The sequence below is a fragment of the Oncorhynchus gorbuscha genome, linkage group LG08, assembly GCF_021184085.1.
Source record: "Oncorhynchus gorbuscha isolate QuinsamMale2020 ecotype Even-year linkage group LG08, OgorEven_v1.0, whole genome shotgun sequence".
NCBI lineage: Eukaryota > Metazoa > Chordata > Actinopteri > Salmoniformes > Salmonidae > Oncorhynchus > Oncorhynchus gorbuscha.
The window spans coordinates 45,497,172-45,524,479 of NC_060180.1; the positions used below are offsets into that span (position 1 = coordinate 45,497,172).

A 27,308-nucleotide genomic window follows, 5' to 3' on the forward strand; every position below is an offset into this window, starting at 1 on the left:
ACGACAGAGAGAAGAGAGAGCGAGAGAGTGAGAGAGGGAGGGGGAGAGAGAGGGATAGAAGGAGGAAAGAACCAAACAAGACCAGCAGAGGGAAACGAATAGCATGGGGAGCACAGGGACAAGACATGACAATAAATGACAAACATGACAGTACCCCCACTCACCGAGCGCCTCCTGGCGCACTCGAGGAGGAATCCTGGCGGCAACGGAGGAAATCATCGATGAGCGAACGGTCCAGCACGTCCCGAGACGGAACCCAACTCCTCTCCTCAGGACCGTAACCCTCCCAATCCACTAGGTATTGGTGACCCCGTCCCCGAGAACGCATGTCCATAATCTTATGTACCTTGTAAATAGGTGCGCTCTCGACAAGGACGGGAGGGGGAGGGAAGACGAACGGGGTGCGAAGAAAGGGCTTAACACAGGAGACATGGAAGACAGGATGGACGCGACGAAGATGTCGCGGAAGAAGCAGTCGCACAGCGACAGGATTGACGACCTGGGAGACACGGAACGGACCAATGAACCGCGGAGTCAACTTACGAGAAGCTGTCGTAAGAGGAAGGTTGCGAGTGGAAAGCCACACTCTCTGGCCGCAACAATACCTTGGACTCTTAATCCTGCGTTTATTGGCGGCTCTCACCGTCTGTGCCCTGTAACGGCAAAGTGCAGACCTCACCCTCCTCCAGGTGCGCTCACAACGTTGGACAAACGCTTGAGCGGAGGGAACGCTGGACTCGGCAAGCTGGGATGAGAACAGAGGAGGCTGGTAACCCAGACTACTCTGAAACGGAGATAACCCGGTAGCAGACGAAGGAAGCGAATTGTGAGCGTATTCTGCCCAGGGGAGCTGTTCTGCCCAAGACGCAGGGTTTCTGAAAGAAAGGCTGCGTAGTATGCGACCAATCGTCTGATTGGCCCTCTCTGCTTGACCGTTAGACTGGGGATGAAACCCGGAAGAGAGACTGACGGACGCACCAATCAAACGACAGAACTCCCTCCAAAACTGTGACGTGAATTGCGGGCCTCTGTCTGAAACGGCGTCTAACGGGAGGCCATGAATTCTGAATACATTCTCAATAATGATTTGTGCCGTCTCCTTAGCGGAAGGAAGTTTAGCGAGGGGAATGAAATGTGCCGCCTTAGAGAACCTATCGACAACCGTCAGAATCACAGTCTTCCCCGCAGACAAAGGCAGACCGGTAATGAAGTCTAAGGCAATGTGAGACCATGGTCGAGAAGGAATGGGGAGCGGTCTGAGACGACCGGCAGGAGGAGAGTTACCCGACTTAGTCTGCGCGCAGTCCGAACAAGCAGCCACGAAACGGCGCGTGTCACGCTCCTGAGTCGGCCACCAAAAGCGCTGGCGAATAGACGCAAGAGTGCCTCGAACACCGGGATGACCAGCTAACTTGGCAGAGTGAGCCCACTGAAGAACAGCCAGACGAGTGGAAACAGGAACGAAAAGGAAGTTACTAGGACAAGCGCGCGGCGACGCAGTGTGCGTGAGTGCTTGCTTAACCTGTCTTTCAATTCCCCAGACTGTTAACCCGACAACACGCCCATAAGGAAGAATCCCCTCGGGATCAGTAGAAGCCACAGAAGAACTAAACAGACGGGATAAGGCATCAGGCTTGGTGTTCTTGCTACCCGGACGGTAAGAAATCACAAACTCGAAACGAGCGAAAAACAACGCCCAACGAGCTTGACGGGCATTAAGTCGTTTGGCAGAACGGATGTACTCAAGGTTCTTATGGTCTGTCCAAACGACAAAAGGAACGGTCGCCCCCTCCAACCACTGTCGCCATTCGCCTAGGGCTAAGCGGATGGCGAGCAGTTCACGGTTACCCACATCATAGTTGCGCTCAGATGGCGACAGGCGATGAGAAAAATAAGCGCAAGGATGAACCTTATCGTCAGACTGGAAGCGCTGGGATAGGATGGCTCCCACGCCTACCTCTGAAGCGTCAACCTCGACAATGAATTGTCTAGTGACGTCAGGAGTAACGAGGATAGGAGCGGACGTAAAACGTTCTTTAAGAAGATCAAAAGCTCCTGGGCGGAACCGGACCACTTAAAACACGTCTTGACAGAAGTAAGAGCTGTGAGAGGGGCAGCAACTTGACCGAAATTACGAATGAAACGCCGATAGAAATTAGCGAAACCTAAAAAGCGCTGCAACTCGACACGTGACCTTGGAACGGGCCAATCACTGACAGCTTGGACCTTAGCGGAATCCATCTGAATGCCTTCAGCGGAAATAACGGAACCGAGAAAAGTAACGGAGGAGACATGAAAAGAGCACTTCTCAGCCTTTACGTAGAGACAATTCTCTAAAAGGCGCTGTAGAACACGTCGAACGTGCTGAACATGAATCTCGAGTGACGGAGAAAAAAATCAGGATATCGTCAAGATAGACAAAAACAAAAATGTTCAGCATGTCTCTCAGAACATCATTAACTAATGCCTGAAAAACAGCTGGCGCATTGGCGAGACCGAACGGCAGAACCCGGTACTCAAAATGCCCTAACGGAGTGTTAAACGCCGTTTTCCACTCGTCCCCCTCTCTGATGCGCACGAGATGGTAAGCGTTACGAAGGTCCAACTTAGTAAAGCACCTGGCTCCCTGCAGAATCTCGAAGGCTGATGACATAAGGGGGAAGCGGATAACGATTCTTAACCGTTATGTCATTCAGCCTCGATAATCCACGCAGGGGCGCAGAGTACCGTCCTTCTTTTTAACAAAAAGAACCCCGCCCCGGCCGGAGAAGAAGAAGGCACTATGGTACCGGCGTCAAGAGACACAGACAAATAATCCTCGAGAGCCTTACGTTCGGGAGCCGACAGAGAGTATAGTCTACCTCGAGGAGGAGTGGTCCCCGGAAGGAGATCAATACTACAATCATACGACCGGTGAGGAGGAAGGGAGTTGGCTCGGGACCGACTGAAGACCGTGCGCAGATCATGATATTCCTCCGGCACTCCTGTCAAATCGCCAGGTTCCTCCTGAGAAGTAGGGACAGAAGAAATGGGAGGGATGGCAGACATTAAACACTTCACATGACAAGAAACGTTCCAGGATAGGATAGAATTACTAGACCAATTAATAGAAGGATTATGACATACAAGCCAGGGATGACCCAAAACAACAGGTGTAAACGGTGAACGGAAAATCAAAAAAGAAATAGTCTCACTGTGGTTACCAGATACTGTGAGAGTTAAAGGTAGTGTCTCAAATTTGATACTGGGAAGATGACTACCATCTAAGGCAAACATGGGCGTAGGCCTGTCTAACGGTCCGAAAGGAATGTTATGTTTCCGAGCCCATGCTTCGTCCATGAAACAACCCTCAGCCCCAGAGTCAATCAAAGCACTGCATGTAGCACCGAACCGGTCCAGCGTAGATGGACCGACATAGTAGTACAAGATCTAGATGAAGGGACCTGAGTAGTAGCGCTCACCAGTAGCCCTCCGCTTACTGATGGGCTCTGGCCTCTTACTGGACATGAATTAACAAAATGTCCAGCAACTCCGCAATAGAGGCACAGGCGGTTGGTGATCCTCCGTTCCCTCTCCTTATTCGAGATGCGAATCCCTCCCAGCTGCATGGGCTCAGTCTCAAAGCCAGAGGAGGGAGATGGTTGCGATGCGGAGCAGGGAAACACCGTTGATGCGAGCTCTCTTCCACGAGCCCGGTGACGAAGATCTACCCGTCGTTCTATGCGGATGGCGAGAGCAATCAAAGAGTCCACATCTGAAGGAACCTCCCGGGAGAGAATCTCATCCTTAACCACTGCGTGGAGTCCCTCCAGAAAACGAGCGAGCAGCGCCGGCTCGTTCCACTCACTAGAGGCAGCAAGAGTGCGAAACTCAATGGAATAATCCGTTATGGACCGTTCACCTTGGCATAAGGAAGCCAGGGCCCTAGAAGCCTCCCACCAAAAACTGAACGGTCAAAAACCCGAATCATCTCCTCTTTAAAGTTCTGGAATCTGTTAGAGCAATCAGCCCTTGCCTCCCAGATAGCTGTGCCCCATTCTCGAGCCCGGCCAGTAAGGAGTGAAATGACGTAAGCAACCCGAGCTCTCTCTCTAGAGTATGTGTGGGGTTGGAGAGAGAACACAATCTCACACTGCGTGAGAAAGGAGCGGCACTCAGTGGGCTGCCCGGAGTAGCAAGGTGGGTTATTAACCCTAGGTTCTGGAGGCTCGGCAGGCCAGGGAGTAACAGGTGGCACGAGACGTAGACTCTGGAACTGTCCAGAGAGGTCGGAAACCTGAGCAGCCAGGTTCTCCACGGCATGGCGAGCAGCAGACAATTCCTGCTCGTGTCTGCCGAGCATGGCTCCTTGGATCTCGACGGCAGTGTAACGAGCGTCTGAAGTCGCTGGGTCCATTCCTTGGTCGGTTCCTTCTGTCATGCAGGTGAAAGAGGACCCAAAAGCGACTTAACAGAAACAGAGTTTATTAAAGTCCAAAACGGAATAACAGAAATCCTCTAGACTTGTAGAGGGGAAACAACTGGAGAAGCGGCCACAGACTGCAGGTCGCCCGGGTAGGCGCAGGCCGTAGTCGACTGAGACACCTGCTCACACGCAGCATCTGATGAAGGCACAAAACACGACAGGACAGGGTGATACACAATCACGGCAAAAACACGACAGGACAGGGCGAAACGCAATCACAGCATGGTGAATACAATACAAGGAACCGACGGGACAGGAACGGATCACAAAGGAATAAATAGGGACTCTAATCAGGGGAAAGGATCGGGAACAGGTGTGGGAAGACTAAATGATGATTAGGGGAATAGGAACAGCTGGGAGCAGGAACGGAACGACAGAGAGAAGAGAGAGCGAGAGAGTGAGAGAGGGAGGGGGAGAGAGAGGGATAGAAGGAGGGAAAGAACCAAACAAGACCAGCAGAGGGAAACGAATAGCATGGGGAGCACAGGGACAAGACATGACAATAAATGACAAACATGACACTGACGTGTTGTTTTATTGTGAACGCAGTACAATAAGGGGCTACTGACGTGTTGTTTTATTGTGAATGCAGTACAATAAGGGGCTACTTACGTGTTGTTTTATTGTGAACGCAGTACAATAAGGAGCTACTGACGTGTTGTTTATTGTGAACACAGTACAAGAAGGGGCTACTGACGTGTTGTTTTATTGTGAACGCAGTACAATAAGGGGCTACTGACGTGTTGTTTTATTGTGAACGCAGTACAATAAGATGCTACTGAAGTGTTGTTTATTGTGAACGCAGTACAATAAGGGGCTACTGACGTGTTGTTTTACTGTGAATGCAGTACAATAAGGGGCTACTGACGTGTTGTTTTATTGTGAATGCAGTACAATAAGGGGCTACTGACGTGTTGTTTTATTGTGAATGCAGTACAATAAGGGGCTACTTACGTGTTGTTTTATTGTGAACGCAGTACAATAATGGGCTATTAAAGTGTTTATTTTTATTGTGAATGCAGTACAATAAGGGGCTACTGACGTGTTGTTTTATTGTGAACACAGTACAATAAGGAGCTACTGACGTGTTGTTTATTGTGAACACAGTACAATAAGGGGCTATTAAAGTGTTTATTTTTATTGTGAATGCAGTACAATAAGGCGCTACTGAAGTGTTGTTTTATTGTGAACGCAGGACAATAACGGGCTGCTAACGTGTTGGGAGTCCAGTCCAGTAAGTAGCTCCTCCACGAGGGAATAAATAAAGCATGATGCTCTCTGTGATCCTGCTGGGTGACAGATGTCATGTTAATCTGCCTGATGGAGGGATGCAGGGATGGAGGAGTGGCTGAACTCTCACCCGTTATCATACAGTACAAAATTGATGCTATTTAGAACATATTTCTACTAATTGCATTGGCATTCTCTTGTACTTATCAATATGACATTATGATGACCACAAACTGCTTTGCTCTGTCTTTTTCCCTCAATTGCTCTCCTCAAACTACCCTTCAAACGTAATGCTACCTTCTGCTGATACAAGAGTAAAGTAAGCTCCATTTCATCTCCTCCATCTCTCTCCCATCCTGTCCTTTTTTCCTCTCTATCTCTCATTCCTCTCTTTCTCTCACCTTTGAAGAAGACAAACTTCCCTTCGCTGTTTTCATAGACGGCGTCGATCTTGGCAGGCAGGCCTTTCCAGAAGTAGTTGATCTGCATGGGGTAGCCAGGGACCACTGAGTTGTCCCTCACCCTCCAGAACCACTGGTCCTACACACGGTGCAGACAAAAACACATGATCTTCACCTCCTTCTCTGTGGTAGCATAAACCCAAACTCTGAAACCTGCTCCGTCGCATTCCCTAAAAGCAGCAGTGATCGATTCCACTGAAAGCCTTCAGTGAACACCTCCACATGTAAACATATCTTTTAACATCTCTCCATCCAAAGTCAGGGGACATGGTCAACAGTGGAAGTAATAACCATCAAATCTAGCGGTCAAACAGACATGGTTCCAATCATTTCCCCACCATTCATTTTCCCCATAGGAAATGTTAGAAGCACTTACAATAAGGGCTGCGTTTCGTGTAGGCTTACCTGGCGTGATGTTTTGATAACCTTTCGGACAAGGTGACTTTTATCAATATTAGTAGGTTTTATTTACTCTCAAATTCGAAAATGCTAGTTAGCATGGCTAACAGGTATTGTGTCAATTTAAAACTTGCACAAGACAGTTCACAGAATTTTACATTTAAAGAAATGTTACATTTTTGGAAAATAATTGAATATCTGTGTTTATCGAAGATAGAAGGTAGTGAGAGCACTGGGTGGAGTCCTTATCTTTTTAAAAATAAAAGTGAAATTAGCGCTGTATTTACATCCCTTCAAAACAAACCTTTGTGAGCGGCTTTGTTAATCATTTCAAGTAGCAGTGGACCTTATTGGTTCCCCAATAAATGATAGACCTCAGGAGGAATACCATCACAACCAGGTGATTTGTCTTTATTCATGTTATCCAATGTCCATTTGAGGTCATGAAGGGAGATGTGGGCTCCCTGGAAGCTGGCTTCTTCAGTTGAAAAAAGACGAGTTCTTATAGCTTTTAAAAATGATTCAATCTGGCTTTGTGTGGATGTATAATCAGAGGTGTACAGTTATTTTATAGAAACGGGGAGTCATTAGCAATTCACCTGATTCAGATTCTATAGTTGCAATATACTCTAATCGATCATTACTACAAAGCCTGTTAGACAGTAGACGACTGGATCGATTACCACGGAAGTAAAGGTTGAGTCTAACTTGATGGATGTCAAATTCTGCTCTCTGTCGTATAGATTTAGATCTGTCTTGACTTTGAAAAGAGTACTCGCTACCTAGTCTGTTAAAAGTGTTTGTTGAAACCGCTCTAACGTCGTTAACAACTTTTCCAATTCTGATATCTTCATTCATTGTGATTCATTCAGCCCAGATGCAAATGCAGTTGCATTGTTTTTAATAAAACCTTCATTGACATCCCATAAAATCGGATGATCATCGACTTAATTTTTGTTAATCATTATCAATTAACTTAATTCAGTTTGAAATTGTTCACAGAAAGTATGATTTTGTAGTAAGGAATCATTAAAACGTGTGGTTCTTTTAGGAGGTTCTGGCATTTGTATCTGGCAATAATAAGCATGGTGATCAGATATGCTCATATGCCGAATTTCTATTTTCATGATTAAAGAAAATAGAGGAGTAGATAATGGCACGAAATCAATATGGGAGAATGTTTTGTGCCTGTTTTAATAGATAGTGTACTTCTTTGCTTTAGGGTTATGAGCTAGTCAGGCATCAATAAGGTTGTAATCAGAGAGTATATGTTGGAGAGCCTTGACTGCCTCTGGATTGTAGTTGGTCTCATTAGTTTTGTCCCGCATGTCCAAAATGGCATTCATGTTTGTCCCAATAACCAGTTGGAATTCACTTAATTCTAACAATATGCTGCTCAGAGAATCAAAAAACATAGGATTATATGAATTTGGAGCATACACATTAATAAAGGCAATTTTCTTTCCATTATGGATACATTTAAGGAAAGTGATTCTGCCTTCTTGGTCTTTGCCTTTACCCAAGATGGTACTTTTTTTATTTCTTATGTGTCGCAATGATTACCCAAACAAAAAAAAGTATATTTGAATATATTACAAGTATACAGAAATATACAAAATAATAAAATAATATACTTCAAATTTGAGATGTATTTTTCTAGTATATATTAAGTAGACTATAATATATTATATTCATTGTTATTCAGTCTTGTAGTATAATATACATATGCTATCAACCTTCAATACACTTATTAAGAGTACACTTTAAATGAATCATTTTTCAGTCTTTAAGTATACTATATTGGGGCGGCAGCGTAGCCTAGTTGTGTTGTGTTGGACTAGTAACCTAAAAGGTTGCAAGATCAAATCCCCTAGCTGACAAGGTACACATCTGTCATTCTGCCCCTGAACAAGGCAGTTTATCCACTGTTCCTAGGCTGTCATTGAAAATAAGAATTTGTTCTTAACCGACTTGCCTAGTTAAATAAAGGTAAAATAAAAATATGCTTACTATCATTAAACTTAAACACATGAAAACTGTACTTCAATTTCAATCGCTTGAATTGCAATTTAGTATATTCATTCAAAATACAGGAGTTGTTTTTAATAAGTTGAAGCATAATTCTTTATTTTTTAAAATAAAACTCTTGTGAGTGATCAAGTGCACTATAAGTATACAGTGCCTTGCAAAAGTATTCTTACCTCTTGTATTCACATTTGATTGTGTTATATTACAAATTAGATCTGTCATGTCTTGTCCCTGTGCTTCCCCTTCTATTCGTTTCCCCCTGCTGGTCTTATTAGGTTCTTTCCCTCTTTCTATCCCTCTCTCTCCCCCTCCCTCTCTCCCTCTCTCTCTCTCTCTCTATCGTTCCGTTCCTGCTCCCAGCTGTTCCTCATTCTCTTAACTACCTCATTTAGTCTTTCACACCTGTCCCCTATTTTGCCCTCTGATTAAAGTCCCTATTTCTCCCTCTGTTTCCGCTTCTGTCCTGGTCGGATCCTTGTTTGATGTTTGCTGTGCTGTGTTCTTGTTCCGTCGTGTTTTTGCCTTCTTCAGATGCTGCGTGTGAGCAGGTGTCTATGTCAGCTACGGCCTGTGCCTTCCCGAAGCGACCTGCAGTCTGTGGTCGCGTCTCCAGTCGTTCCTCTCTACTGACGAGAGGATTTCAGTTTTCCTGTTTGTATTTTCCTGAGATAATTTCCAGGATTATCGTTTTTCTTAAAGACTGGAATAAAGACTCTGTTTCTGTTAAGTCGCTTTTGGGTCCTCATTCACCAGCATAACAGAATGATCCGACCAAGAATGGACCCAGCGACTACGGATTCTCTCTACTCTACTGTCGAGTTCCAGGGAGCGATGCTCGGCAGACAAGAGCAGGAATTGTCTGCTGCTCGTCATGCCGTTGAGACCCTGGTCGCTCAGGTCTCCGACCTCTCAGGACAGTTTCAGAGTCTTCGTCTCGTGCCACCAGCTACTTCCTGGTCTTCCGAGTCTCCGGAACCTAGGGTTAATAACCCACCATGTTACTCTGGGCAGCCCACTGAGTGCCGCTCCTTTCTCACCCAGTGTGATATTGTGTTCTCTCTCCAGCCCAGCTATCTGGGAGGCAAGGGCTGAGTGTACTAACGATAATCTGAACTTTAAAGAGGAGATGATACAGGTTTTTGATCGTTCTGTTTTTGGGAAAGAAGCTTCCTGGTCCCTGTCTTCCCTATGTCAAGGTAATCGATCCATAACGGATTACTCTATAGAGTTTCGCACTCTTGCTGCCTCCAGTAACTGGAACGAGCAGGCGTTGCTCGCTCGTTTTCTGGAGGGACTCCACGCTAAGGTTAAGGATGAGATTCTCTCCCGGGAGGTTCCATCCAGCGTGGATTCTTTTATTGAACTCGCTATTCGCATTGAACGACGGGTAGATCTTCGTCACCGAGCTCATAGAAGAGAGCTCGCGTTAACTGTGTCCCCCTCTCCCCGACACTACCATCTTTCCCCACTGACTCAGGTGTTGAGCCCATGCAGCTGGGGGTATTCGCATCTCGACTAAGGAGAGAGAACGGAGAATCACCAACCGCCTCTGTCTCTATTGCGGTTCCGCTGGTCATTTTGTCATTTCATGTCCAGTTAAAGGCCAGAGCTCATCAGTAAGCGGAGGGCGACTGATAAGCGCTACTACACTGTCCTCTCCGTCAAGTACCTGTACTACCTTGCCGGTCCATCTACGCTGGACCGGATCGGCAGCTTCCTGCAGTGCATTAATAGACTCTGGGGCGGAGGGCTGTTTTATGGACGAAGCCTGGGCTCGGGAACATGACATTCCTCTCAGACAGTTAGGGGAGCCCACGGTCATGTTCGCCTTGGATGGTAGTCCTCTCCCCAGTATATTATGTGAAACACTACCTTTAACCCTCACAGTATCTGGTAACCATAGTGAGACCATTTCTTTTTTGATTTTTTGTTCATCTTTTACACCTGTTGTTTTGGGTCATCCCTGGCTAGTGTGTCATAATCCTTCTTTTGATTGGTCTAGTAATTCTATCCTTTCCTGGAATGTTTCTTGTCATGTGAAATGTTTAATGTCTGCTATTCCTCCTGTTTCTTCTGCTCCCTCTTCACAGGAGGAACCTGGTGATTTGACAGGAGTGCCGGAGGAATATCATGATCTGCGCACGGTCTTCAGTCGGTCCAGAGCCAACTCCCTTTCTCCTCACCGGTCGTATGATTGTTGTACTGATCTCCTCAAGAAGCGTTTTGCATCCGCTCCTGTCCTTGTTGCACCTGACGTCACTAAACAGTTCATTGTCGAGGTAGACGCGTCGGGGTGGGCGTGGGAGCCATTCTGTCCCAGCGCTCCCATACTGACGATGGGGTCCACCCTTGCGCGTATTTTTCTCATCGCCAGTCGCCGTCGGAACGTAACTATGATGTGGCTAACCGCGAACTGCTCGCCATCCGTTTAGCCTTAGGCGAATGGCGACAGTGGTTGGAGGGGGCGACCGTCCCTTTTGTCGTTTGGACTGACCAAAAGAACCTTGAGTACATCCGTTCTGCCAAACAACTCAATGCGCGTCAAGCTCGTTGGGCGTTGTTTTTCGCTCGTTTCGAGTTCGTGATTTCTTATCGCCCGGGTACTAAGAACACGAAGCCTCATGCTTTATCCCGTCTCTTCAGTTCTTCGGTAGCGTCTACCGATCCCGAGGGGATTCTCCCTGAGGGGCGTGTTGTTGGGTTGAATATCTGGGGAATTGAGAGACAGGTCAAGCAAGCACTCACTCACACTCCGTCGCCGCGCGCTTGTCCTAGTAACCTTCTTTTAGTTCCTGTCTCTACTCCTCTGGCTGTTCTTCAGTGGGCTCACTCTGCTAAGTTAGCTGGCCACCCCGGCGTTCGGGGTACGCTTGCTTCTATTCGCCAGCGGTTTTGGTGGCCTACTCAGGAGCGTGACACGCGCCGTTTCGTGGCTGCTTGTTCGGACTGCGCGCAGAATAAGTCCGTAAAAATTTTTTCTGCTTCTGCTCCTGGTCTTGCTGGGTCTCAGTCTGTCCCCAGCCACCGCATCTCTCCTGCCCTTGCTGTGTCTCAGTCTGTCCACAGCCACCGCCTCTCTCCTGTTCCTGGTCTTAGCCTTGCTGTGTCTCAGTCTGTCCCTAGTTGTTACTCTCCTGGCCTGTTTGGTCCTGATTGCTTGAACGCTTACAGTTCTCTACCCGTGTCTCATTTTTATAAGAGTAATAGCCCTAGATTCCCTCTTCATCGTCTCCCGTTACGGTCCTGAGGAGAGGAGTTGGGTTCTTTCTCGGGACGTGCTGGACCGTTTGTTGATCTATGATTTCCTCCGTTGCCGCCAGGGTTCCTCCTCGAGTGCGCCAGGAGGCGCTCGGTGAGTGGGGGGGTACTGTCATGTTTTGTCATTGATTGTCATGTCTTGTCCCTGTGCTTCCTCTTCTATTCGTTTCCCCCTGCTGGTCTTATTAGGTTCTTTCCCTCTTTCTATCCCTCTCTCTCCCCCTCCCTCTCTCCCTCTCTCTCTCTCTCTCTCTATCGTTCCGTTCCTGCTCCCAGCTGTTCCTCATTCTCTTAACTACCTCATTTAGTCTTTCACACCTGTCCCCTATTTTGCCCTCTGATTAGAGTCCCTATTTCTCCCTCTGTTTCCGCTTCTGTCCTGGTCGGATCCTTGTTTGATGTTTGCTGTGCTGTGTTCTTGTTCCGTCGTGTTTTTGCCTTCTTCAGATGCTGCGTGTGAGCAGGTGTCTATGTCAGCTACGGCCTGTGCCTTCCCGAAGCGACCTGCAGTCTGTGGTCGCGTCTCCAGTCGTTCCTCTCTACTGACGAGAGGATTTCAGTTTTCCTGTTTGCATTTTCCTGAGATAATTTCCAGGATTATCATTTTTGTTAAAGACTGGAATAAAGACTCTGTTTCTGTTAAGTCGCTTTTGGGTCCTCATTCACCAGCATAACAAGATCACTCAAATATAGCCAAATGCAATAGCTCAAATATAGCCATTGCATAAATATTCAGCCCCTTTGTTTAGGCAAGCCTAAATTAGTTCAGGAGTAGAATTTGGCTTAACAAATCACAGAATATGTTTCATGGATCTGTGTGAATGAAGTAACAGGGGTCGACATATATTTTTTTTGTGACCAACCCTTCCTCTGTCCCCCATACAACATAAGGTCCCTCAGTCAGGTATTGAATATCAAGCACAGATTCAACTACAAAGACGAGGGAGCCTTTAGAAAGTCTCATAAAAAGGGCAATGATTGATAGATCGATAACAATACAAAAATCAGACATCGAATATCTCTTTAAGCATGTTCAAGTTAATAATTATGCTGTGGATTATGAATTAAACCACCCAGACATAGTAAAGGTAACAGTCGTTCTTCTGAACTGAGCTGCAGGACAGGAGTGAAACTGCTAAGTGATGTTACCATGAGGCCATTGGTGATTGATTGTAAAAACAATTACAGAGTTCAATGGCTGTGATGGGAGAAAGCGGAGGATAGATCAACAACGTTGCAGTGACTCCACAATAATGATGTAAATGACAGAGTGAAAAGAATAATACAAATATACAGAAGAAAAATATTCCACTTTTGAGAAATACATATAAATGTATTTAAGGTGTATTCAAAGTATATTAGAATACACATTAGTATCTAATATACTAAGAACATGCCCCAATTTAGATCATTTTGTATGTATTTAATACACTTAAATGGTTATAAAATACAAATAAATTGACATTAAATGTATTTAAAATTGTTCCAATTTAGATAATTTTAAATATACTTAAATACATATACTTAAAATATGTTAATGGAGTATGATTTAAGGATATTTAAATATTATTTTTCGCTTGTGTGCGTGCACCTTTAGTTTTGTTTGGGGCTGGTGAAAAAGCAGCCAGTTTGTACAAGTAGTTCTCTATTCTGTGTGTGTCCTTTTGGAGCAGGTGTTCTCCTTGGGACATTGCTATATCAATATGGTTTCTTGCTAGAATATCAAGACAGTTGGAACGTTTGATTGGTGAGTTTAGGCCTCTCACATGAGAGAATAGCTAGCGTTGCCATTGTACCCCCCCTTATTACAGATGTAATTATTATATTTGGTGTTAATAAGCCCATGGCTGTAAAACAAAAAGCAGGAGCCACAGGAAAAACCACTCATGTTCCCTCCCTCACGAACAATCTGATATTGAGAGACGCCATATTCCCACAGTCGAATTGTGGACAAACAAATTCTAGCTGCTGGAGCGCAATAGACCTACTAGTTGTTCCTTGTCACACAATGAATGTTCCACACCTTAATATGGTGTTAATTATTGACAGGTTTGAGGAAATAAGTCCATCAATTTATAGTAATTTGCAAAAGAAAGCAGCGAAAAGCCACATGTTGCAATTAATGCCACCTTAACCGGAAGGAAAAATCTATTACCTTTTAACACTTTGTAGATTTTATAGGGTAGACAAGTGTACATTACACAGTATCTGTGCATGCCGACCTACCTTGAATACGAACAGCTCCTGTCTGAGGATGGCCAGAGTGTTGAAGCCTCCGTCGCAGATGTTGGGCGTGGCGTAGGGGTTGGAGGGTTTGGCGCCCTGAGGCGGGCGGTGGGGCCGTACCTGGCGGTCGTGCTTGCGGGGCTCCGAGGGGGAGTGGAAGCGTGGGGGAGGGGCCGTGGGTGGGGCCCTGGTGGGCTGGAGAGCCCTGTCTGGTGGACCTGGAGATGAATGGGAAACATTAGCCAAACCAACTAACTAGCTAAGGGCATAAAAAATATACATATTGTCATTGAACATTATCATTGAACATGTATTTATTAAAACAATAAAACAAATGTTTTTAAAATTATACACACAATACTATTACTATACTACTTTGCGTAGATTTAGTGTACTAAACAGATTGAGGGCATTACTATAATATAATATTATGTGGGAAATTAAATGCAGTACAATAGATACAGGTAAATGCCCAAATAAAGGAAACACTTGAGTAAATGAAGGATACAAAGTATATTGAAAGCAGGTGCTCCACACAGGAGTGGTTCCTGAGTTAATTAAGCAATTAACATCCCATTATGCTTAGGGTCATGTATAAAAATGCCCAGTTGCCCATTATTTTGGCTACCATGGCAAGAAGAAAATATCTCAGTGACTTTGAAAGAGAGGCCTCAAATGAGCATATGGGGTTTAAAGGGTGTGTGTGTGTCAGTTATAAGATCACAACCCAATTGAACACTTGTGGGAGATTCTGGAGCGTTCCCTTTCAGTCAGTCAACTTCAGTACAACCTACTATGGGTAGTCGCACTCTAGTTGAAGGATCTACAATCACGCCTGACAAGGCAAATTAAATCCACGCCTCACTAGAAGCCCAGTGTGAGGCTCGGATTCTTTCAATTATTCCACTCTTCACCTCATGTGGTCCCGTGTGGCTCAGTTGGTAGAGCATGGTATGATTCCCACGGGGGACCAGTATGGAAATGTATGCTCTCACTACTGTAAGTTGCTCTGGATAAGAGCGTCTGCTAAATGACTAAAATGTCAAAACAGGAACGATTCACGCTACTAACACAAACAATTAGAAAAGGAGACTGTCTTACGTTGCGCTAACTAAACTGTGATAGAGTGGGCTCACCACCTGTACGCTGTACTAGTTATCATATGTTTTCTAATCACAAACAAAGTTATTAGTTATTCTTCAATTTGCTGGTGCAATGAGTTTGATGGTCAACAAAACGACTGAGACGACGATGCATAAGTGTGCGTTTGGTTTGGGGTCGAGATCATGCCCCCAGTCATGAGGTTATAGCATTTCTCTGAAATATACTCACAATCTATTATTGTTTGTCTCGGGTTTGGAGCATGCTTAGGCGGCCCTCAATCAAACCAGTTTGGGTACGCATTTCCACGTACTGTGTACAGAGTCCCTGGAAAGACGTGTAGCACTCTTGAGGAAGCTTGGAATTACTGATGGTGACTTTCCTTTCCCGAATGCTGGAAGCGGAGATCGATTGGGTGGTCTGCCTGGGCGTGGGGTATGTAATGGCTGCCTGTGCCCAACTCGGCTCCTGTGCACTCTGTCATCGGTTAAGGGAGGCTACTCGAAGAGAAGGGGCATCCTGGTTCGGTAGGTACCTCACAGGCTGCCTCGGGCAAGCACTGCTTGCCTCTCTTCCCAGACTTGTTGATGAAGGGTCCGGTCCCACCCCAGTGATCCGTTCCTATGTGGACTTTCGAGACCGGGCTAGCTAAACAAGTGCTGCATAGCGTGCTAGCCAGGTTGGCTAACTGACTAATGCGAGCTAGGTATTACTAGCTATTCCCGCCTCCTCATGATGGAGTTTCTGGAGTAGCTCTCTTGTTTAGTATATGTATCATTAAGTCGCTTGGTTATTCTAAACGGACCGGGCTGCGGTCAAAGTGTCATGTGTCATGACGTGGCCCTTCCTGGGTGTGGATCGTCCCCCCCCCCTTGTTCCTCGTTCCTCACTCTCTCCTAAACCCACATTTTGTTATCTCAGGTCATACATTATTGGCAGAGGCTCTCTCCCCCTGGTCATGCAGAAAGAGAGGGAGAGAGTACAGAGAGAGAACAAAGGGCTTCACCGGGCCAAACTCCTAAATCCCAAAAATGGGAGAATTAAACCATTTCTACTTTTGAGAATGTGGGAATGGTCCATGGACACTAAAGGGACAGTTATGATGAGTGTGTTTCATTTGGTGATCTCATGAAGGACAGGAAACACACATAATGTTATCTCTTAAAGTGGACATTTCCCAGCTGTTTGTGAAATGATGTAACGTGATATTAACCTTCTAAATGAGAGTATGGATTTTCATATAAAGATTAACTAGTCAGTGGCCACACTCCCGTGAGCCCAGACATCACATTAGACGTCACGACCCTTTTCCACTGAACGGTATCTCTTAATGTGTACGTTTCCCAGCTGTCTGAAACGTATAAAACCCACTACTGATGAAATTCACACCAGACCACGTAAAACCCAGTGTAAACTAAGGTTGCAAATGGATGAATTTCTAAGACCAAAACATGACGTGTGACGCTGGTCTGTGAAGTGGATTAAAACTACAACTCTACCAAAGGACAATACTATACTACGTGGAGCATTGGCCACACGGCTGGAAATTAAACTACAGAATTTAATGGAGCATTGGCTACATGGCTGGAGTTAAACTCTGAAACTATCAATCTCCACAGAATAAGTGACAAATTCTAAACGACACAAATTACTAGTCTTCAGCTAGAAATTACGAAAACCTAGGACAAGAATACAGACAACCGCCGAAACACCTATTCTATGGCAACATCTCCGAATGGTATTCTGAAGTATCCATCTAACAACATCAAAATACTTTAATCTTTGGGGGAAACGCAACCAGAGAGACTCTGATGAACTCTCCAGCAGACAGACCAGATTCCAACAGAGAAGACAACGACATACGTAAATATGAATTGGAATTTATTTTTGAATGAGTGGTCATTCATGTAAAGTACTAGTAATTTCTATGAGTGTAGTAATCCTCTGAGTTTCCCGCTCTTTATCGGTCCACACCCCCTTTCTTTTGTCTACCAAGCCATCATATCGGCTTTGCCAGCTAGGGAGTCTTTTCTTTGTATCATGTAGCAACCCAATATATAATATCTACTGTTTGTTTGTTATGTATTTATGTGATTTGATTAGTTAATAAATAAATAATTAAGCCAATTTGTATAACGCTGATTCATAATTTATGCTAGGTTTCGTGCAGAATTTTGTAAGACGTTCCGATGAGACTAATAGAAGGTAAAGAATCATTAATTATGGACTGCTATTGATATAAAAGATCTTCAGATCTTTAAGAGTGGATTTGGGAGATAGCCGCTCCATATAAACTAATGCTTCCGTGGTGCCATCCTCTTCCTAATGAGTTAGTTATTGCCTGATTAATTTATTCAAAAATTAAACGTTAGGTAATCGATTTGAAAATAGCCTGTCATCACATTAAGGATAATAGAGACACGACACTATCTTATGCTAAAAAGCCTCCCGGTTAACATTGGCTAGCATACTTAACCTCCGGCAAGTAAAACTGACTAGCTTTCCCCTGGCGTTATGGAAACCCTCTTCCTATTTTCAGTTCCTGGTTTTGGAGGGAGTGAAAGAAATGGACTTTGTGTGCACCGCTGATGAAGAAGCAGCCCCCTGGGCACTTGTCTGGGGTAACGCCCAGAGCGAGGGGCTTTGGCATGGGTCTGTGAAATCAGTGCCCCTACTTTAGCTAAAACGGTTACTACGTCAGCCATTGCCAGAGTGCCTGTAAAGGGGCCGGGCTTCATGCAGGCTATACAGTCTCATGGAAGCACAACGTATGTTGTGCTTGGCCATGTTTAATGCTGCTCCTTCTGTTACCCCACGTTCCACGTTGTTCACAGGGTTCAAGGGGTATATCAGTGTCCCCAGGTTGAGAGTGACAAGTTGGGTCACTGTCCGCAAGGGGGCGTCCCTCCCCCATAGGTGGGATCCATTGCTAATTCCTGCCTGAAGCTCACTAGTCCCTTTAAGGTGTCTAGTGATACAGGTTATGGGCTCTAAAGGCAATTCATTGTTGGTAGCGGAGTCGAGGGAACCAGCAGGGTTGGACATGACAACGCTATTATCCCACACGCAGTCTTACCGCCAAAACCGAGTGAGGCTCATTGTGGCATGGCCAATCGGGGTACATCACTGGCTGCGTTTCAAACTCATAAAAGACACATACTCGTCCACTTACCCTTGCCTTATGCCCTTGGGAGAATCCCCACAGCCATATTTGTCATCGGTCCAAATGATTAGCCAAGCAAGGGAAGTTAGCAATGAAAGCACCTCCACCCTCGATTTCGAGTTTGAGAGTGTACATTTATGTTCACCTCGGGGCTGAAACGCCTCATAATTCAATTCGCGATGATTGTACATCCACTAAGAAAAGTCCACCAAAACTTAAAACCTCAACATCAATATGGAGTCAACATAAATAAGTAAAAACGAATGTAAATAAGTTAGAAATGGTGCTACTAATGCACATGACGGCACAAACACGTCTCGTAAAATGAATGATGTTTTTGTTAGGTTAGCTTTTGGAAATGACAGAAATAAAACATTTTCCTTTTTCAGAAGTAGCTAGGCAGGCTAACGTTATTTAGATAATTCATTCGCTAGCTATCATACAGTAGGTGTATATTAATAATTATATATTTAATGTAAGTAGAAATGCAATCATAATTGACAGTAGTGAATGTAAAGCACCCACAAGCTAACGGTGGCTGAAAACACAATCATCGCGGGTTGAATGTGACGAATGTTCGGGCCCGAATGGCTTGTCCTCAGGGTTTCGCCTGGTACATAAGTTCTGTTATACACACAGTTATGATTCAAACCATTTTAGAAACTTCAGAGTGTTGTCTATCCAAATCTACTAATAATATGCATATCTTATCTTCTCGGGATGAGTAGCAGGCAGTTGAATTTGGGCATGCTTTTCATCCAGAATTCCAAATGCTGCCCCCTATCCTAGAGAAGTTAAACAACTTCTTCCGTGGTGCCCCAAATTCCTAATGAGTTAATTGTTACATTATTAATTTAATCAGGTAACAATTAAACATAGTTAGTGGATTAAATAAATAACAGTCATCAGATTAATGAAAGTCACAAAAAGGTTTTGTTTGCATCACGCATTTTGACATTTGAGTGAGGTGCCCCTCCAGCGGTCAGGCGCATCCCCCTCAGTCCTCTGGCCTTGCAAATTCTTTCCCCACTTGAATTTACTTTTTTATTGGTCTTGTTTTTTCTGTCTTTTTAGGTTGATGCTAAGCAGGCTGTTATGGTGCACAGGTTTTTTGGTTTATATTGATGCATCATGGGGAATTTAAGGTCATAAATCTCAATGTAAACAGATTGGGGAGTGCCATCAAGAGAAGTGAGGTAAAAGCAAAGATGAAACGGGAGAGAGTTGACATATTATTCTGTCAGGAAACTCACTTATCCCATCCTGATCACGAGAACTCAAGATTATGGGATATAGGAATACCATTTTCTCTTCTTATAAAATGGGTAGAAGGGGCGTTGCAATTTTGAGCTTATATCAGAAATAAAAGGAAAGGAGGGAACAAGGAAATAAAAGGAAAGGAGGGTAGATGTATCTTTGTTAAACATAAACTGGATCTCAAGGAAGTTTCACCATTTAATGTTTCCGCTCCACCAGGGAATGTGTTCTTTAAGAATGTGTTTAATTTAACTGCCACAGAAACCTCTGGCACGCTTATCAGTGGAGGGGATTTTAACATGATTTTAATCTCACAATTGGACAGTACAAATCAAAATAGGAAAATGAGCTCGGTTGCTAAAAAGATCAATAGGATTTTACAGGATTTAGGACTGTTTGATGTTTGGCGCGACTTCCATAGGTCATATAGGGGATGCACTTTTTACTCAGCCCGCCACACTGAATACTCCAGGTTAGACTACTTTTTCATGTACAGTGCAGATGGACACAGGCTTAAGGATTGTAAGGTTAGGCAGAACGACTTATTAGATCATAATGGAGTTGACCTAACTCTACATCTTGATAGCAAACCAAGAAATACTCTATGGAGGCTTAATACACGCATGCTGAATGATCCAGCATTTAAGGAGTCAATAAAGACAGAATTGAACGTCTATCTGGAGAATAATGATAACGGGGAAGTATCCCCAGCTACATTGTGGGATACACTAAGCTGGTTAATAGAGGGAAGATCCTAGCCACATCATCTCTCAAGAAAAAGATAAATGCACAGAAACTGCTGAAATTACAGGAATCATTAGGAAGCTTAGAACGATCTCATAGTCATTTCAAAGACCCTTTTATATTACGTGAGATTCAAAGGGTAAGACAGGAAATTGACCAGATTTATATTGAAGAAGTAGAGAAAAAAAGCTTAGGTTCCTGAAAGAACGATATAACGAAGCAGACTCAAATGACTAGCATGGGGACTCAGAAAACAATAAGCACAGAATACAATTTTCTAAAAAATGAAGACCGCAAAACAAAGCAGATTAAATGCAAATTGGATGAAATACAGAATGCGTTTGAATCATACTATACAAAGCTGTGCAAGCAACCAGAGAAGGCAGATGCACAGACAACAGGGCATTTTTTTTACTCACTTGATCTCCCTTCAATTGGAACAGAGCAAAATGATAAACTTACTTCAGAAATAACTACTGAAGAAATGAATAATGCAATATTTAATCTAAAAGCAAAAAGATCTGGTTGTGGTTCAAAGCCTTCAGAGAACAACTAACACCTCTACTTCGGCCCTCTTTGAACTGGAATCTACGAGAGGGAGATCTACCACCATGGAGAGAAGCCATCACATCTGTAATTCCAAAAAGCGGGTAAAGATAAGAAGGAATGCAGTTCCTATAGACATATCGCAATTCTTAACATGGATCATAAATGGTATGCATCACTAATAACCAAAAGAATGGAGGACATAATCCCAGAATTGATAGGAATTGAGAGTTGGAAATTGGCACTGGTTTTGGAGGCACTGAGCCTCTGGAGTCGGTGAATCTGAAGATCCTCTCCTACAAAACCTCCCTTTGGCCTCAGCTAAACATGTTGGGGACCTCCATGCGTTATCCGTACACCCTTCCTGTATTCAGCTCTAAGGTGACATTGTGTCTAAATGCAGCCTTCGCTCCAAAAGTCATGGCTACGTCCTACAGGTACTTAGCTTAGCTTTTGAACTAGTTCCCTTTTTGTGTCCTCTTTTTTTTGCGTCTGAAGAGAAACAGAGGTTACATGCCCTGTGCCCCGTGCGGGCTATACGCACATACATTAAACGTACCCAAGACATCTGGTTATGTGATCAACTTTTTATCTGTTTTGCTAATCCAGCTCGCGGCAGGGCGCTCTCTATGCAGCGTTTCTCCCATTGGATTGTGGAGGCTTTCTCCCTGGCATATAGCAGTATGGGGCAAGGGTCACCTAGCGGTGTACATGTCCACTCCACCAGGAGTCTGGTGGCTTCTTGGGCGTTGTTTAAAGGGTTGACTATAGGAGATATTTGTGCTGCGGTGAGTTGGGCATCACCACACACTTTTGTGAGGTTTTATTGCTTGGATGTCACTGCTCCCAGTATAGTACACAGAGTACTTATGGCTGGGACAGGGGAAAGTTACTAGCCAACACGTTGTGTGTGCAATACCCAGACTGACGCATCTGGTGAGATCAGGTCTGGGTGGTTTGCCATGGGCTGTTTCATTTACTATCCGTTGGGGTCAGCTTGGGGCGTGATTACATTTCCCCATTGTATGTTGTACCGAAGTTGACTGACTGAAAGGGAATGTAACGTTATGACTATAACTACTGTTCCTGTCATGCAGGTGAATGAGGACCCAAAAGCGACTTGGCGAAAACAGAGTCTTTAATCCAGTAAAGTAATTCTACAAACATAAGACATAATTCCACTCGTAATGACGAGAACAGACTGGAGACTCGATCAAGAACTGCAGGTTGCCTCGGGAAGGCACTTGAACCTAGCAGACTCAGACACCTGCTCTCCACGCAGCATCTGAGGGAAACACGACACGACAGGGCGATACACAGACACAGCACGGTGAACAATAGACAAGGATCCGACAGGACAGGAACGGAAAACAAGGGAAGAAATAGGGACTCTAATCAGGGGAAAAGATAAGGAACAGGTGTGGGAAGACTAAATGATTGATTAGGGGAATAGGAACAGCTGGGAGCAGGAACGGAACGATAGAGAGAAGAGAGAGAGGAAGGGAGAGAGAAAAAGGGGAACGAACCTAAAAAGACCAGCAGGGGGAAAATTAACAGAGGGAAAAGCAAAATGACAAGACAATCTAAGACAAAACATGACAGTTCCCTGAAGGAGGGAAACGCACCATCCATTCCTGGGCTCGGTTAAGAGTGGTATTAAATTGAAGGAGTGAATCCGAGCCGCATGCTTATCACCTGTGGAAGATGTGATTGTAGATCCTTCAACTGAAGTCGCAAGAGTGTGACTCCCCATAATATGGTGTACCTTGTTGCCCTCATTCAGGGAACAGTAGTTATAGTCATAACGTTATGTTTTCCACCACCATCAACAAAACACTGAATTGTGGAATTTGTTGTGGAAGAATCGTGTCGCATTCCTCCAGTAGAGTTTCAGACACTTGTAGAATCTATGCCAAGGTGCATTGAAGCTGTTCTGGTGGCTCGTGGTGGTTGGCCCAACTCCCTATTAAGACACTTTATTTTGGTGTTTCCTATAATTTGGCAGTTACCTGTTGGTACAGTACCATAGATTTTCTGGATGCCCTGAAGGTCGTCGTGAGGAAGTTTGAAGTTCTCTGTGTCCATGTACTGGTAGAATGGAGCCATGATGGCTGTGGGGTCATTGGAGTGTTCCAGACCCAGGGCGTGGCCCAGCTCATGGACTGCCACCAGGAACAGGTCATTACCTGGGAAGGGAAAGAGAGACTAGGGATTAGAATCACACACACAGAAACACACACGTAGTGTGACTACACACACACATGCACACACACAGACCCCAGCTAGCACATTTGGTTCCTTAGAAGTTGTGGGAATGTACACTACCGTTCAAAAGTTTGGGGTCACTTAGAAATGTCCTTGATTTTGAAAGAAAATCATTTTTTTTGTCCATTAAAATAACATCAAATTGATCAGAAATACAGTGTAGACATTGTTAATGTTGTAAATGACCATTGTAGCTGGAAACGGCAGATTTTTTTTAATGGGATATCTACTGTCATGTTTTGTCATTTATTATCTTGTCTTGTCCCTGTGCTTCCCATTCTATTCGTTTCCCTCTGCTGGTCTTATTAGGTTCTTTCCCTCTTTCTATCCCTCTCTCTCCCCCTCCCTCTCTCACTCTCTCGCTCTCTCTTCTCTCTATCGTTCCGTTCCTGCTCCCAGCTGTTCCTATTCCCCTAATCAATCATTTAGATTTCTTCCTTTGTGTTTTTTAAATGCTGCGTGGTGAGCAGGTGTCTGAGTCTGTCTGGGATATTTCGAGTGAAAGTTGTGTTTTTTTTTGATTGTATTTCTTTACTGGATTAAAGACTCTGTTTTAGTCCTCTTTCACCTGCATGTAGAGGCCCATTATCAGCAACCATCCCTCCTGTGTTCCAATGGCACGTTGTTTTAGCTAATCCAAGTTTATCATTTTGAAAGGCTAATTGATCATTAGAAAACCATTTTGCAATTATGTTAGCACAGCTGAAAACGGTTGTTCTGATTAAAGAAGCAATACAATTGTCCTTCTTTAGACTAGTTGAGTATCTGGAGCATCAGCATTTTGGGGTTCGATTACAGGCTCAAAATGGCCAGAAACAAAGACTTTCTTCTGAAACGCATAAGTCTATTTCTGTTCTGAGAATTGAAGGCTATTCCATGCAAGACATTGCCAAGAAACTGAAGATCTCGTACAACGCTGTGTACTACTTCCTTCACAGAACAGTGCAAACTGCCTCTAACCAGAATAGAAAGAGGAGACGGAGGCCCCGGTGCAAACTGAGCACTGAAGGGGAGTAGACAGTTTAATGAACATGACATTAAATAGAACTATGCAGAAAACATTCTTCTGAAGTACTGAAATTCCCACAGAAGAATGTAGTTTCTTAACGTTCTCTGAATGTTCTGAGAGCATGACTTTAAATTGAACCGTGAGGAAACCTGTCAAAAACATTATGTTGAAAATATTGACATTCCCACCTGAGAAACTGAAAAAGAAATGTAAAAGCTGGGTATCCTGCACCATTCTCAGAACTTTGTGGGAAAGTTGCATGCAAAATAACCATAGGACAACCAAATTCTCACCAAGCTCTTTGAAACATATGGTTCTCAGAACGTTATGTGCTAGCTACGATACACACACACACCTACAAAACTGGCTCATATCCAGTTGAATTCTACAGAAGTATATCAACATGTTAATCACACTGCTGACATTTACTATAGGGCTATAATTCATACGGTTTCGTGTTTTTCACCTGGGGATTCAACTCTATTATGAACGGCAAGGTTAGAATGAGGCTATTAAGGCTGGGAAACGTGAAGGGCATATTATGTGTCTATAGGGAGCCATAGCTTACAGAGAAAAGAGTGTCCCTGCCCAAGGCATTGGAACATTCATGTCCTGTTACACAACACACTGGTGCACGCACGCACGCACACACACACACACGCACGCACGCACGCACGCACGCACACACACACACACACACACACACACACACACACACACACACACACACACACACACACACACACACACACACACACACACACACACACACAGGTGCTTGAGTCCACGTTACTCGTCATGGATCTGGAGTATGTGTAATTTTAACTGACTTGTCCGGAAGGGCCCGTACAGATCCGAACGCAACTGCTGCAGTAGAGAGAGAGAAATGCTCAAATTTATTCTGTAGCACTCGCTCTATACAAGAGTGGAGCGTGACGCGTGTAGCTTGTTGTTGGCCAATCACAAGTCATTACAAGTGACAATAGGCAATTGCCTCCGTGTGGAAATAGTTAGGATATTTAATCAACGGAAGATGGAATTAAGGAGAAGGATAGGCTACAACCACCAAAAGCCAACAACTAGCCTGCTATTTAGCTAATATTCTGAACGGAGTTGTTGTTATTTGTAGCTGTAGGATGAGAACTCATGCACAGCAGCGTCAATTAGCCTTCTCCCGGTTTGATGCAGTCAAGACAGGTACCACTTTATTTTTATTTTTTAACCTTTATTTAACTAGGCAAGTCAGTTAAGAACAAATTCTTATTTTCAATGACGGCCTAGGAACGGTGGGTTAACTGCCTTGTTCAGGGGCAGAACGACAGATTTGTACCTTGTCAGCTCGGGGATTCGAACTTGCAACCTTTCGGTTACTAGTCCAACACTAACCACTAGGCTACCCTGCCGTTATTTATCACATTTGAGGATAAATAACCTAACTATGGAAGCTATTAATCTACTATAGCGCGAGTCGGCTTGGTTGGTTGGTTGCTGTCACTCATCTCTTTCCTCCCTTCTCCCTGTTTCACTCGTTCACAGTATGGCCCCTCCCCCACCTGCTAGAGCGGCACCACTCTCCTTCTTCGATGGGTTTTTTGCAGCAATTCAACCAGGAAGTCCTGATTCACACAGTCTCATCTGAACAGTTGATGTGTCTGTTACTTGAACTCTGTGAAGCATTTATTTTGGTTGCAGTTTCTGAGGCTGGTAACTCTAATGAACTTATCCTCTGCAGCAGAGGTAACACTGGGTCGTCCTTTCCTGTGGCGGTCCTCGTGAGCTCATGAGAGCCAGTTTCATCATAGCGCTTGTTGGTTTTTGCGACTGCACTTGAAGAAAGTTCTTGAAATTCTCCGGATTGACTGACCTTCATGTCTTAAAGTAATGATGGACTGTAATTTATCTTTGGTTATTTGAGATGTTCTTGCCATAATATGGACTTGGTCTTTTACCAAATAGGGCTATCTTCTGTACACCACCCCTTCATGTCACGAATCCCTCCGGAACTGTCATGACGCATACCTGGTCCCTATTTCCAGTGATTAGTATTGTATAATTGTGCGCTTTGTTCACCATTATCCTGTCGATTATTGTTACAATGTCCGTTGGTCGTGTGAGCACCTGTGCTGCGTTGCTTTGGCTTTTATGCCACTTGTATTGCGTAGATGATTAAGGGTCTCGTCCCGTGTAATAATCATTGTGCGCTTGTGTATGTTCGGGTCTCGTCCCGTTTATTTATTAGAGGTACTCCTCACTCTTCTGTTTGGGTTTCAACACTGTCTTTTCTAACACTTGTTTGTTTGGTCTTCGTCCCCGTGTTTTTACACGGAATGCTGTAATTTGGGGGAGAAAAAAACCTATTACGCATTTCTGCGCCTGTCTCCTGACCATTTATGCCAACGTGACACTACCTTGTCACAACACAACTGATTGGCTCAAATAACAAGGTACACCTGGTAAATGCATTAAACACTTTTCCAGTTCTGCCCAAAAATGTTCTATGGGATTGAGGTCAGAGCTATGTGATGGCCACTCCAATACCTTGACTTCTTTGTCCTTAAGCCATTTTGCCACAACTTTGGAATTATTCTTGGGGTCAATGTCCATTTGGAAGAACCATTTGCGACCAAGCTTTAACTTCTTGACTGATGTCTTGAGATATTGCTTCAATAGATCCACATAAGTTTCCTACCTCATGTTGCCATCTATTTTGTGAAGTGCACCAGTCCCTCCTGCAGCAAAGCACCCCCACAACATGATGCTGCCAACCCCGTGCTTCACGATTGGGATGGTGTTCTTCGGCTTGCAATGATTTGGCTCCAAACATAATGATGGTCATTATGGCCAAACAGTTCTATTTTTGTTTCATCAGACCAGAGGACATTTCTCCAAAAAGTACGATCATTGTCCCCATGTGCAGTTGCAAACCGTAGTCTGGCTTTTTTATTGCGGTTTTGGAGCAGTGGCTTCTTCCTTGCTGAGCGGACTTTCAGGTTATATCGATATAGGACTAATTTTACTGTGGATATAGATACTTTTGTACCTGTTTCCTTCAGCATCTTCACAAGGTCCTTTGCTGTTGTTCTGGGATTGACTGAACTTTTCACACCAAAGTATGTCCATCTCCAGGAGACAGAACGCGTTATGACGGCTCCATGG

The 27,308-nt window shown here is 44.4% G+C and overlaps 1 protein-coding gene across 4 annotated transcripts in view; it reads right to left on the reverse strand.

The window, feature by feature from the left end:
* The window catches only part of LOC124041722 (matrix metalloproteinase-16-like), a 53,574-nt gene that overhangs the window by 6,787 nt on the left and 19,479 nt on the right, over positions 1-27,308 (reverse strand). For 2 of the 4 annotated variants that reach the window (XM_046359641.1, XM_046359639.1), the window contains 3 exons: positions 22,903-23,064; positions 14,068-14,285; positions 6,097-6,235 (listed from right to left, as the gene is read on the reverse strand). In XM_046359641.1, coding sequence (XP_046215597.1) covers positions 6,097-6,235; positions 14,068-14,285; positions 22,903-23,064 — 519 coding nt within the window. Of the gene's footprint in view, positions 1-6,096; positions 6,236-14,067; positions 14,286-22,887; positions 23,065-27,308 lie in introns of all 4 variants that reach the window. The other 2 variants (XM_046359640.1, XM_046359637.1) reach the window with 1 other exon arrangement.